The sequence below is a fragment of the Dama dama genome, chromosome 17, assembly GCF_033118175.1.
Source record: "Dama dama isolate Ldn47 chromosome 17, ASM3311817v1, whole genome shotgun sequence".
In the NCBI taxonomy this organism is placed as follows: Eukaryota; Metazoa; Chordata; class Mammalia; order Artiodactyla; family Cervidae; genus Dama; species Dama dama.
Window position 1 is genome coordinate 25,655,406 of NC_083697.1, and position 13,279 is coordinate 25,668,684.

General features: G+C 37.0%; 1 protein-coding gene across 3 annotated transcripts in view; it reads left to right on the forward strand.

Moving 5' to 3' along the window:
* Positions 1-13,279, forward strand: part of TBCK (TBC1 domain containing kinase) — a 201,035-nt gene that overhangs the window by 6,452 nt on the left and 181,304 nt on the right. For all 3 annotated transcript variants that reach the window (XM_061164259.1, XM_061164258.1, XM_061164257.1), the window contains 2 exons: positions 1,189-1,410; positions 11,177-11,249. In XM_061164259.1, coding sequence (XP_061020242.1) covers positions 1,218-1,410; positions 11,177-11,249 — 266 coding nt within the window. In that variant the 5' untranslated portion in view covers positions 1,189-1,217. The remainder of the gene's footprint in view (positions 1-1,188; positions 1,411-11,176; positions 11,250-13,279) is intronic.

Sequence of the window (13,279 nt, forward strand, 5' to 3'; positions counted from 1 at the left end):
ATCTAGTTTAATTCTTTTTATTTTTAAAAATTTGTTTATCTTTAATTGAGGGATAATTGCTTTGCAATATTGTGTGGGTTTCTGCTATCAACATGAATCAGTCATAGGTAGCCACGTGTCCCTTCCCTCTTGAACCTCCCTCCCACCCAATCCCACCCCTTTAGATTGTTGAAGAGCCCCAATTTGAGTTCCCTAAGACATACAGTAAACTCCCATTGACTCTATTTTGCATATGGTAATGTGTATGTTTCCATGTTCTCTCTCCATTCATCCCACCCTCTTCTTCCTCCCCACCCCACCCCATATCCATAAGTCTGTTCTCTCTGCCTGCATCTCCATTGCTGCCCTGAAAATCTGTTCATCAGTACATCTTTCTAGATTCCATATATATATATATATATATATATATATAAATACACATATGCATTAATAGTGATATTTGTTTATCTCTCTCTGACTTACTTCACTCTATATAATAGGCTCTAGGTTCATCCACTTCATTAGACCTGACTCAAATGTGTTTTTTTTATGGCTGAATAATATTCCATTGTATATATGTACCACAGCTCTTTATCCATTCATTTGTCAGTGGATATCTAGGTTGCTTCCATGTTTTAATTATTACAAATAGTGCTGCATTGGACATTGGGGTACATGTGTCTTTTTCAGTTTGGTTTCCTCAGGGTATATGCCTATTAGTGGGATTGCTGGATGATGTTAGTTTGATTCTTAATACTGTTAGTAGAGTCCTTGATTATTTAAAGTTCTGGTTGGTGTCCTTATTTCCTCTTTCCCGACTCCTTGCACTATGAAAAAGAAAAGTACTTGTCGTCTGTGGTATATTCAAACTTTAGGTAAAGAGAAGAGCCTTATTAATATGAACGTACAATAACAAGCTTCTTCTAAACTCTTAAAATTGTCAGGCATCCTTGCAGAGGGAGTGTTCTATCTTTTCTTTTATATGCCATTGCAAATCTTTGATTTTGATTTAGAGCTGCAATATAAATTCATGATTGGGTGGTTTTTCCTCTTTGATATTATCTTGAAATTTTCTCACATTGATACTTTTGCTGTAAAATGTACACTTTGACATATCCCTCCAACTTATATATGGTTAATCATATTTAAGGTGAGAAAACACTGGCTTAATGCTTAGCTGATCTATCAAAAAATTCTCTCCTTTTCTAGATTACCAGGGAAGATTTAGGACTCCAAGAATGTTTCCCTTGAAGGATGCCGAAATGGGGGCCTTTACCTTCTTTGCCTCTGCTCTGCCCCATGATGTCTGTGGAAGCAATGGGCTTCCTCTCACACCAAATTCCATCAAGATTTTAGGGCGCTTTCAAATCCTCAAGACCATCACTCACCCCAGACTGTGCCAGTATGTGGATATTTCTAGAGGAAAACACGGTGAGTTGTTTTCTCATATTTTGTGTTCTCTACCCTGTTACCCTGATTAGGTTATAATGTATACAGTAAGTGTTAGTCAGTCAGTCCTGTCTGATCTTTGCAGCCCGATGGACTGTAGCCCACCAGACTCCTCTGTCCATGAGATTCTTCAGGCAAGAATACTGGAGTGGGTTGCCATTCCCTTCTCCAGGGGATCGTCCCAACCCAAGGATCAAACCTGGGTCTTCTGCACTGCAGGCAGATTCTTTACCATCTGAGACACCAGGGAAGCCATAATAATAAATAGTAAACATATAAAGTAATCAGAGTGTGTATGTTTGCTTGCCAGTACTTTTCACTCCAGCCAAACAGTCATTTGAGTTTTCCTGACTGCATTTGAATGATTCATATTTCTCAGATCTGAGAATCAGGATTTTTAATATTCTTTTTCAGGGAAGCCCCTATCCTCAAGCATATTTCTTCATCTCTCTAAAAAGGAAATGAAAATTCTAATGTTAGAAACTTTGTGTTCTGTCACTCGTCATGTCCAACTTGCTGTGACCCCGTGGGTAGTAGCCCACCAGGTTCCTCTATCCATGGAATTTTCCAGGCAAGAAGACTGAAGTGGGTTGCCATTTCCTTGTTCAGGGGATCTTCCTGACCCAGGGATAAAGCCTGCATTTCTTGCATCTCCTGCATTGGCAGGTGGATTCATTACCACTGAGCCACCTGAGAAACCCAATAGAAACTTACAGAATTGTTTACTAGAATGTATTTGATGATTGAAAGTAATAATTTGGGCTAAGTTTCTTCCAATGAAAAGAGGGTCACTAATGTTTTTACCTCTTCGTAGCTGCATTAGTCTTTTTATATAGGATTTCATTTAGTAGAGTTGAACTCGATTGGTTAAAAGTCAGTACAAAGTTTACTGCCTGTTTAGTAGCATAGTCCAGGCTTTCCAGGTAGCACTGGTGGTAAAGAACCTGGCTGCCAGTGCAGGAGATGTAAGCGATGTAGGTTCAGTCCCCTGGGGGAGGGCCTGGCAACCTACGCTGTTACTCTTGCCTGGAGAATCCCATGGACAGAGGGGTCTGGCAGGCTATGGTCCATAGAGTCACGAAGAACTGTATGTGACTGAAGCGACTTAGCATGCACGCGTGCAGGCGTAAAGTCAGGTTCCAGCCTAGGAACTTTTGGCAAGTTTGTTTACAAACAAGCAAATTTAAAAAACCTTTTTGCTAACTTTATCTTAGCCCATTCTCCTTGCTAAAATATGACACTATAAACCGAGTGGCTTATAAACAAGAAGAGTCTGTCCCTCACAGTTCTGGTGGCTAGGAAGTCCAAGATTAAGGCAATAGCAGATGCTATGTCTGGTGGGGCCCACTTCTTCCTTAACAGTCATCTTCTCCCTGTAACCTCACTTGGTGGGAGGGGAAAGGGAGTTTTCTCAGGCTTCTTTTACAAAATAAGAGCACTGATCCTGTTTGTGAGGGCCTTACCCTCATGGCTTCCCATGTGGGGCTAGTGTCTGTCAATGCAGAAGATACAAGAGACTCGAGTTCAATCGCTGGATTGGGAAGATCCCCTGGAGAAGGGCATGCCAACCCACTTCAGTACTTGCCTGGAGAATACCCATGAACAGAGAAGCCTGGTGGGCTACAGTCCATGGGGTTGCAAAGAGTCGGACATGACTGAAGCGACTTAGCATGGACACCCTCATGGTCTAATCGCCCCCCAAAGCCCCACCACCGGACACCATCATACTGAGGGTTAGGTGTCAACAGGTGGATTTGGGAGGTGGGGCACAAATGTTCAATCCATAGCACCCCTGAAGGTGCTTATGGTGGCAATCTTCTAATCATTTTAAAATTATTTTTGAAAGCTTAATTTCATGCTTAAAATTATTTTAAATACATTTCAGTGAAATATATTTTTCTAACAAAATGAATTGTGAAAGTTAACCCCATATTCTTACTGATATTTTACTGTTTTTATTCCCTTAAAAATCGCATTTTCAGATGTTTCAACCTAATATTACAGGTGCTGAAAAAAAATGCAAACTCTTATTTCCTTAGTTTTGCTGAAAAACAGGCTAAATGATACTTTCAAGTAGTCTAGTTTATGCCTCTTGATAATAGTTTCTCTGAAAGTTTTATAGAATTTGAATAGAAAATGTTTTTTGTAATGTTATTAATGGCTAACATTTATTGAGTGTTTATTACTTATTAGGCAGTATTCTAAATGCTTTACATATTTTAATTAACTTAATCCTTACAACATTACCATGAAGTAGGAACTCCTACTGTATTTTACAGATGAGGAAACTGAGGCACAGAGCAATTAAGTAGCCTAGGAACTTTTGGCAAGTTTGTTTACAAACAAGCAAATTTAAAAAACCTTTTTGCTAAAGTTTTTGTTTGCTAAAGAGCTTCAAGACAATAATTAAATTATAGGTATCATTTGGGGCTTTTATATAACCAAATAGTTGATAGATATTGTCAAGCCCTGAATGCCTCAAATACCACCCCACCCCCATCCAATTACAAATTCCGAAGAATTTTGGTTTGTGGAATTGGCCTAGTTCCAAAATCACTCCAGGATGGCCATATGGTAGATCATTATCATCTGTAATGAGTAACTGAACTTTGCTGTTGTATGTCTGGAAATTTGGACTATGCTTATCTTCCCTAATTCTTGCCACTTTACTCAGTTCTTGGGAAGTTTTCATTTCTTTTTTTTTTTTAAGATTGATTGATTGATTTTTGGCTGTGCTGGATCTTCACTGCTACTTGGGCTTTTCTCTAGTTGGCGGCAGGCGGGGGCTGCTCTCCAGTTGTGCGCTGGCCTTCTCATTGTGGGGGCTTCTCTTGTTGCAGAGCCTGGGCTCCAGGGCAGGCAGAGTTCAGTAGTTTCAGCTCCCAGGCTCTAAAGCACAGGCTCGACTCTTGTGGAGCATGGGCTTAGTCTCTCCTTGGCATGTGGGATCTTCCTGGGTCAGGGATGGAACCTGTGTCTCCTGCATTAGCAGACCAATTCTTTACCACTGAGCCCCCAGGGAAACCCAGGACTTCTTTATTCTTGTATCCTGAAGTGCCCTTTATTCTTTCCCACAGACTGGAAGCCTATTTGGAGCATCACTTCAGATGACTGGGGTCTTGCCTCTGTCCAGTTTTCCCTAGAATTTTTGGAATAGGCTTTTTGGGATAATTGACTCTATAGTCCTAGAGTCAAGAGTCTTGAGCTCCTTTTTCATCCTTCTACCTAAGTGAGCCTCTGTAAATACTGAACTAGGAAAAACCTTATGACATAATCTCTCTGGGGAACCCTACTGCTAACTGCATAGGAAACTTCTTTTTAGTTATAAATGTCAGGTAGGAAGTAATCTCCTTGGACACTGTTAAACTCTGTTAATGTTGAACCCAGCTCAACAATGTGGGTAGTCTCCTTAGGCCCAATCACCATATTCCTGGTTACTCTGTTTCCCCTGACTGCCCTGCTCCTAGGTCTCCACAGCCCTCTCTTCTGGGGACACACAGATTATGGATGTGTATAAGATTCATATATTTTAAGTTTGACTGCCTAGAATGAAAGTGTCTGTTATTGTCAAAAGGTTAGGGAATTCGATTACTTTTTTTTTCCCCCACTATTGGCAATCTTCCTTGTCCTGAAAAGTCATGAGCATAAGGAGTAACTAATGAAATTAGAGTAAGTGTTGTTGTGAAGGTCTGTTTGTCCCAAACATCCCAGTCATTTCAGTTACATTTAGTTTGAAAAACTTGAAAAGTCAACAATCTTCTAAGTGAACAATGCATATTTCTCAATGATGTAATCATTTTGGTTTGGACTGTACTTGCCTCCTCAAAGAATCTTGATTTTGGTTCCTTTATTCTGTTCTTGCTACACAGATATCTCTCATCTTGTCATTGTTAGTCCCACACTCTCCTCATTTTACTTGGAGTAAAGTGTAACCTAACATGTGGTTCATGTTAGTAACATTTCTTTCACATGTTAGGTTAGCTCAGAAGTCAAGCTTTCACTGTTTCCAACAGATCATTCAGAACTGATTCAAGATGATATTAGTTTCTTGCTAACTCAGCAGGTTGAAGGAGAAGGCAATGGCAACCCACTCCACTACTCTTGCCTGGAAAACCCCATGGACGGAGGAGCCTGGTGGGCTGCAGTGAGGCGACTTAGCAGCAGCAGCAGCAGCAGCAGCAGCAGGTTGATGTATTTAATCTCAATAGTTTACATTCGAATTTTTGAACTTGATTTATCAAAAGAGAAATTGAGTAGAATATCTTTAAAAGAAAAAAAGGTCAGTAAAGCATGAAAATACTTCAGTTAGCAAACTTAATCTTTTTCTTTTGAACTTGAAATCTCAGCAGTTTTAGAAGCATAGAAATGATTATAAATGGTAATATATTCCAATTGATTTGGTATTGATTACTCAAAAATTTTTTTATTGCTAGGAAAATCAAGAACAAAATTATTTTAATTAATAGATTTGAAATTTAGGTAGAGAATAATTGAATTGTTAAGGGCCTATAAGATAATTCTGTATCTCTAGCTGCATATGTATATTTCAACCTGAGTGTCTGTATCAGTTTAGAGTTCCATCAAAGAAACAGAACCAGTAGGAGATAGATGGCTAGATAGCCTGATAGCTATAGATTAATTGGTTGGGGTTAGTTTATGTGATTGTGGGGGCTGGGTAAGCTAGCCTGAAATCCATAGGGCAGATCATCAAGGACAAGGTGAATTTTTATATAATAGCTGAAGTCATAGTCCCAAGTGTGGAATTTCTTCTCCAGAGAAGACTGGATTCTGCTCTTAAGGCCTTAGTAACTGATTGAATCAGGACCACCCAGATTATCTAGGGTAATCTTCCTTACTCGCATTAAACTAATTGTAGATTTTAATCAATTATTTAATGTCTTCACAGTAACACCTAGGCTAGTGTTTGAATAACTGAAGACTATAGCCTAGCCTGTTGACTCATAAAACTGACCATCACAGTGACCTAGTAATGATAGTGTTTCTTTTTTTTTTTTATTTGATACTCTTTCTTAAGCCCAGAATTACCCTTTATCAGTTTGACTGTATAAAATATTTATTTACAGATTTTATTTAAAAGGTGATGAGCTAATCTCAGTTTTTACTGTGAAGAAAGAATGATGCAGTAACTGTTTTCTAATAACCTTTCATATTATCTTAACACATTCACAATTTACCTTTCTCTAAGTTAACAGTTTTTTAAATCTTTCATTTAGTCCCTCTTTTTATTCAACCACTTTATTATCTGTCTTGCTTAATACTGTACTCTCTTCCATTTCTTAGCCTTGTCTTAAAACTTACAATTCAAACTGTATGTACACTACAGAGATATGTGGCACTCATCAAATATTTCATATAGGAAAGATTAAGTAATGGTTCTTGTATGTTCTGCTCTTTAAAGTTCATCTTGGTGTCACATTTGTTTTTTATAAATAATGCCACTATATTGCTGACTTATATTTGGCATATTATTCTCAAATATTTTTGTCATATTTTATTTTTTTTTTTTTTTTTTTTTTTTTTTTTTTAATTTTTATTATTATTATTTTTTTTTTCCAGTGGGTTTTGTCATACATTGATATGAATCAGCCATGGATTTACATGTATTCCCAATCCCGATCCCCCCTCCCACCTCCCTCTCCACCCGATTCCTCTGGGTCTTCCCAGTGCACCAGGCCGGAGCACTTGTCTCGTGCATCCCACCTGGGCTGGTGATCTGTTTCACCATAGATAGTATACATGCTGTTCTTTTGAAATATCCCACCCTCACATTCTCCCACAAAGTTCAAAAGTCTGTTCTGTATTTCTGTGTCTCTTTTTCTGTTCTGCACATAGGGTTATCGTTATCACCTTTCTAAATTCCATATACATGTGTCAGTATGCTGTAATGTTCTTTATCTTTCTGGCTTACTTCACTCTGTATAAGGGGCTCCAGCTTCATCCATCTCATTAGGACTGGTTCAAATGAATTCTTTTTAATGGCTGAGTAATATTCCATGGTGTATATGTACCACAGCTTCCTTATCCATTCATCTGCTGATGGGCATCTAGGTTGCTTCCTTTTGTCATATTTTATTCTGTGAAACTATATTGTTTTATAACAAGCAAAAGTTATTTTCAAACAGTTGTTTAGAGTTTCAGGATGAAGTCCCTCTAATGATTTTTTGGGAGAAAAACCTGGTTCATATTGGAAACATTGTCTTGGTATATATTCCATTACCTCTGGGAGAATCTTTGATATTCTGCCAGGATTATGGGTCTGCTATATTAAAGTAATATTTACTTTAAGGTTCCATAGGATCCTGAAGCTTTGGCAAACTCTAGTTTATGAAGTTTTGAAGGAGTTTCCTGAAGAAACTTGATAATTTTTTTTTCCCTAAATCATTGTAAACCTGACAAATTTTGTACTAATGTCAGACACTTTAAAATCTTTCATAGATATGGAGACTTGTGAATATCTAATTTAAAATTATTAATTAATGGAGTATGCACATTTTAGCATATTCTGATGATCTTTTATATTAAAAAAGTGCTATTGTGATATTATGTCTAGTTTACAGAGCAGGTATATGCTTTTCTACACAGGACAGATTTCTATTGAGAAAATGACAGTCTTTATATGAGACTTATTCATTTCTAATGGCCACATTGAGTCTTTGCTCAAGTTAACTAATTTAACATATGTTTAAGTTAGATGTGTATGTTTGAGATAGCGTTTTAGACACTGGTGATGCATTTTGAACAAGACCAAAATCTTTCCTGCCATCAGGAATTGTATTATCTAGTAAAGAACAAACACATTAGGTAAAAATGTATACCAATCCTTAGGATTTCAAATGAATGCTACAAAAGAAAAGTACATTGTGAAACGGATTATATTACAGGAGGCGCGAATTGATTTGGGGGGACCAGGAAAGTGTTTCTGGAGGAAATCACATTTAACTGTATAGTAATAATAATAGCTAACACTTAGTGATTCTTGTATGCCAGGTCCTTATTTTGTATTAACTCATTTCAACCTCACAACAGCTCTATGAGGTAGGTCCTTATTTTTCCCTCATTTTGCAGAAGAGGAAACCTTGGCATAGAGAGGTTAGCAAACTAATGAGTGTTAAACCTAAAATTTGAGCCCAGACCAAATAGTCTGTGCTCTTAATCACTGTGTTTCATGATAGGAGTTCACTGGGAGGAAAACAGGGAAGATCATCTTAGGCAATAGAAATCCATGTAATAGTACCTTAAGGCAGGAAAGGTGAAGGAAGACCAGTGCAACTGGAAGTTGGTGAGCAATACACAGAATAACAAAAAACAAGGCTAAACAGGGAGTTACATATTCAGTTTTATTAATTATTATTTTAGCACTTAGATTTTGGCATGAAAATATGTTGGAGGGCAGTAACAATTTATTGGAGATAATTGGTTAAGAGATTGTTTTAGTAATCTAGTAAGAAATGATGTTGGCTTGGACCCAGATTGTGGCAGATGAAGCAAACCACAGATTCTGTAGACATTTGAAAGATAGAAATAGCAGTGCCTTTTCTTTGGATTTGAGAAATGGAGATTACTCCCAAGTTTGTAGCCTGAGCAGCTAGTAGGATAGTGGTACCATTTACTGGTACTAAAGGGAAAGGCTTAAGGAGCAAACTATAAATTCAGTTTGAGTTCTGTTGAGTTTGAGGTGACTTTTATATTAAAGTGAGGAATTGGCTATGGAGTTTAAAAGAGAACTCTGGGCTTGAGGTAAAATTTAGGAGTTTTTCAGCCTTGGGAGTAAATAAGGAGAAAACAGGTGAAGACCCAGAATCAAAAGTGGAGGAACTAGAAGTATTTAAATTTGGGTAGAGGGGAAATTCCCTGGTGGTCCAGTGGTTAAGACTCAATGCTTTCACTCTGTGGGTCTGAGTTCAGTCCCTGGTTGGGGAACTAAGATCCCACAAGCTGTGTGGTGCAGCCAAAAAATAAATAAATAAATAAATAAATTTGGTTGGAAGAGTTACCTGTCTACCGAGGAGACTAAGGAGAGGTGGCCAGTTAGGTGTAAGGAAAACTGACAGAAATGCTGCTTCCCATTTTGGTTTTCGGATGGTATTATTTGCTTTTTCTTCTAGATCTTCATATTTGTGCTAAATCACTTGGAATTCAATTTTGCATGCTCTTTTCTGTATTGAATTGAAGATCTAGACCTTTTATTTCACAGCTTTCCTATTAATTTCCTTTAATTTTCCTATTAATTTCCTATTAATTTTCCTTTTTTTCTCTTCATTTCATGGTCTTTCAAATTTAATTTTCTTTAGGTTCCTGTTCAGATCACCTGGAGCTTAATTTTTTTCCCCTGAAAGTGATGGTATTCATTTGTAGTAGTTTAAATTTTGTGTTTCAGGTCATTCTATATAATGCCACCACCTCAGTTTGCACTTCCAAGAAGTGATCCATACAGCCTCCTGCCCTCACACTTCACATGGTTGCCTGTATACCATTGTCCGTCGTCTCTTCTCTCAGCAGGCCAAACCTGACCTTACCTTGAACCAGTGTTTACTGAGAGTATTTCCTTTTACTGGATCTCCTCCTCTGAAATTTTTCCTGTCTTCTGCTCTCATTTTTCTACCTTTGTCATTTTTCATTTTCACCAAACCTCTATGTAGTCATCACTATTTCCAGTCCCTTTTACTTTACTTCTTTTTCTTGTCTTAGTTTGCCATCTGAGAAGGAAATGGCATTCCGCTCCAGTATTCTTGCCTGAAAAATGCCATGGACAGAGGAGCCTGGTGGGATACAATCCATAGAATCACAAAGGGTTGGACATGACTTAGCGACTAAACCACCACCACCATTTTGTCTTTACTTTCTTTCTTGTCTTTTAGAACTTATTTTGCATAGATATACATAGTACTACAATTTCTTTTAAAAACTTTATCTCTCCTGAAATAACCTTATCAAATTCCCAGCCACTTGTGAGCCCAATTGTGCCTTTCTCTGGTTCCTCCTATGTTGTCTCATCTAAAAAGAAAGAGTTTGTTGATCTGCTACTGTGTCAGACAATGCGTCAGTCAATAATTAACTAATGATTACATTAAAAAAGTATGGACGGACCTTCAAAACTGTGCGACTTATTCTTAGACAGTTGATCTGTTGGAAAATAAAAATTCCATCATACTATATATTGTGCTCATGAAAATTTTATATTATTACTAATCTCAGCAGGCCTCATGATGTTATAAACAATCACAAGTTAATTTTCAGTTCTTTCTCCATAATTGTGATTCATAACATTTCTACTTTTCTCCAGTTTCTGAATTCAGTTTCAGAGACCTTATGTTTGAGGTCAGACTGTCAAGACAGCTTGTCCCTAGATCCCAGTCTCCCCTTCACTTCAAAATTTCTTTATATCTTCATCCAAGCTTTTTCTTCTGCTAGCCTGTGTCAGAAGAAGGATCACTTCTTTTTGCCAAAGGTAAACCTTTCCAGCTGTTTTTCCTAATGCACAGGGGAGAAATCGTAGAGAAAAAAACAAAATGAAGATTGTTATTTGCTGTATTGTTTTCTAACACATTTATCTTGTTATTCTAGATATCTGATTTTTATGTAGTTAATATAGACTTTGAAAAGCTCTTTTCAAATATCATTTGTACTATATGTTAATATCTTTAGTGGAGTATATTATTTTGTTACTAAAACATTGTATTAATCAAAAATAAAGTGCATTTGGTTTTTTCTTTTTTTTTTCACTCAGAGAGATTGGTGGTGGTAGCTGAACACTGTGAACGGAGTCTAGAAGACTTGCTTCGTGAAGGGAAACCTGTGAGGTACTGTGTGTAGTATCAGGACAGTTAAATGAAAAGCAGAAATTGAAAAACAAAAAGGCATTTTACCTAGAACTACAGGGTCTTAGTTTCTTCTGTTACTTTTTTAATGATAAAATCCAGTTGTAAATTTTCATATTAGGAAAATTAATTCATAGGCCTCATAGAAATTCAGCATTGACATCATCCAGTGTTCAGCTTTTGTAGGCATTCTGCAAAGTACTTGATAAAAAATTACCGAAGAGGATATATGTGAAAACTTGAAATCTTTTTAGTACTAAGCTTTTCTTTAGCATAGCTGAAGTTAAGAGTATTTTCCAGAGACAAGTACGTGGTAACTTCTCACAGGGTACTGGTGTTCCTAGGAACATGGTGAACTGTATAAACTAAGGCCACGTTGAAGAATAGAGAGAAATAATATTCATGGCTTGTGTGTAATCTAATCATACAGTTTAAATTAAATTAAATTGTTATTTACAATGACATATGAAATTTGCTATCTATCTCAGGCATTTTGGGCAAGAAAAATATGTGGTCTAAATTTTATTGTAAATGTACTATTAAATGAGCTTCTTCACTGATTTTCTGAAATTATCTTAAAATTATGAAAGATATTTTTAATGAATAAAATTGTACTAAAATATGAAGATTAGTTGCCTTGAGCTTTTATATGATTGTAAGTATCCATCCTATATTTAAGAAATATTCTTATTCTTGGTCAATACTTTTTAATCATTGCTATATTATAGATAATGATACATCTTTTTCAAGGGAGGAAAAATATGTGTCTTAATAAATGGTAGTAATTTAATATCAGCAAAAGAAGTAAGTTGAATAAAAGTACTTTCATTGCTACTTTAAATGGTTTGGTTTAAGTGGTCTCTGGAATGTAAGATGCAGATATCAAATCCACTATTGCCTCCCTTGCTTTTTTAGAAAAATCTAATGTGACCATAGTAATAGAAGAGAATTTTCTGTTTGTTAAACATAACTTAGTAAATATGTTTTTACAGATATAACTTTTTCATGTCACAAATCTTTGATTGTATTTGTAAAAGAGCATATTGCTCTTTGCTCACCAATTTAAATTTATACTTTAATTTGTAGGCCACCTATTCTAAAATTAAAAAAAAAAAAGAAAAAAAGAAAAATCTTCATGAAAGTTCAGTTCAGTTGCTCAGTCATATCCGACTCTTTGTGACCTCATGGACTGCAGCACGCCAGGCCTCCCTGTCCATCACCAACTCCCAGAGTTTACTCAAACTCATGTCTGTTGAGTCGGTGATGCCATCCAACCATCTCATCCTCTGTCATTCCTTCTCCTCCCAGCTTCGATCTTTCCCAGCATCAGGGTCTTTTCAAATGAGTCAGCTCTTCGTATGAAGTGGCCAAAGTATTGGAGTTTCAGCTTCAACATCAGTCCTTCTAATGAATATTCAGGACTTATTTCCTTTAGGGTGGACTGGTTGTATCTCCTTGCAATCCAAGGGACTCTCAAGAGTCTTCTCCAACACCACAGTTCAAAAGCATCAATTCTTCAGCACTCTGCTTTCTTTATAGTTCAACTCTCACATCCATACATGACCACTGGAGAAACCATAGCTTTGACTAGATGGACCTTTGTTGGCAAAGTAATGTCTCTGCTTTTTAATATGCTATCTAGGTTGGTCATAACTTTTCTTCCAAGGAGTAAGCATCTTTTAATTTCATGGCAGCAGTCACCATCTGCAGTGATTTTGGAGCCCCCCAAAATAGTCTGTCACTGTTTCCAGTTTCCCCACCTATTTGCCATGAAGTGATGGGACCGAATGCTGTGATCTTAGTTTTCTGAATGTTGAGCTTTAAGCCAACTTTTTCACTCTCCTCTTTCACTTTCATCAAGAGGCTCTTTAGTTCTTCTTCACTTTCTGCCATAAGGGTAATGTCATCTGCATATCTGAGGTTATTCAAATTTCTCCCAGCAATCTTGATTCGAGCTTGTGCTTCATCCAGCCCAGCGTTTCTTATGATGTACTCTGCATATAAGTAAATAA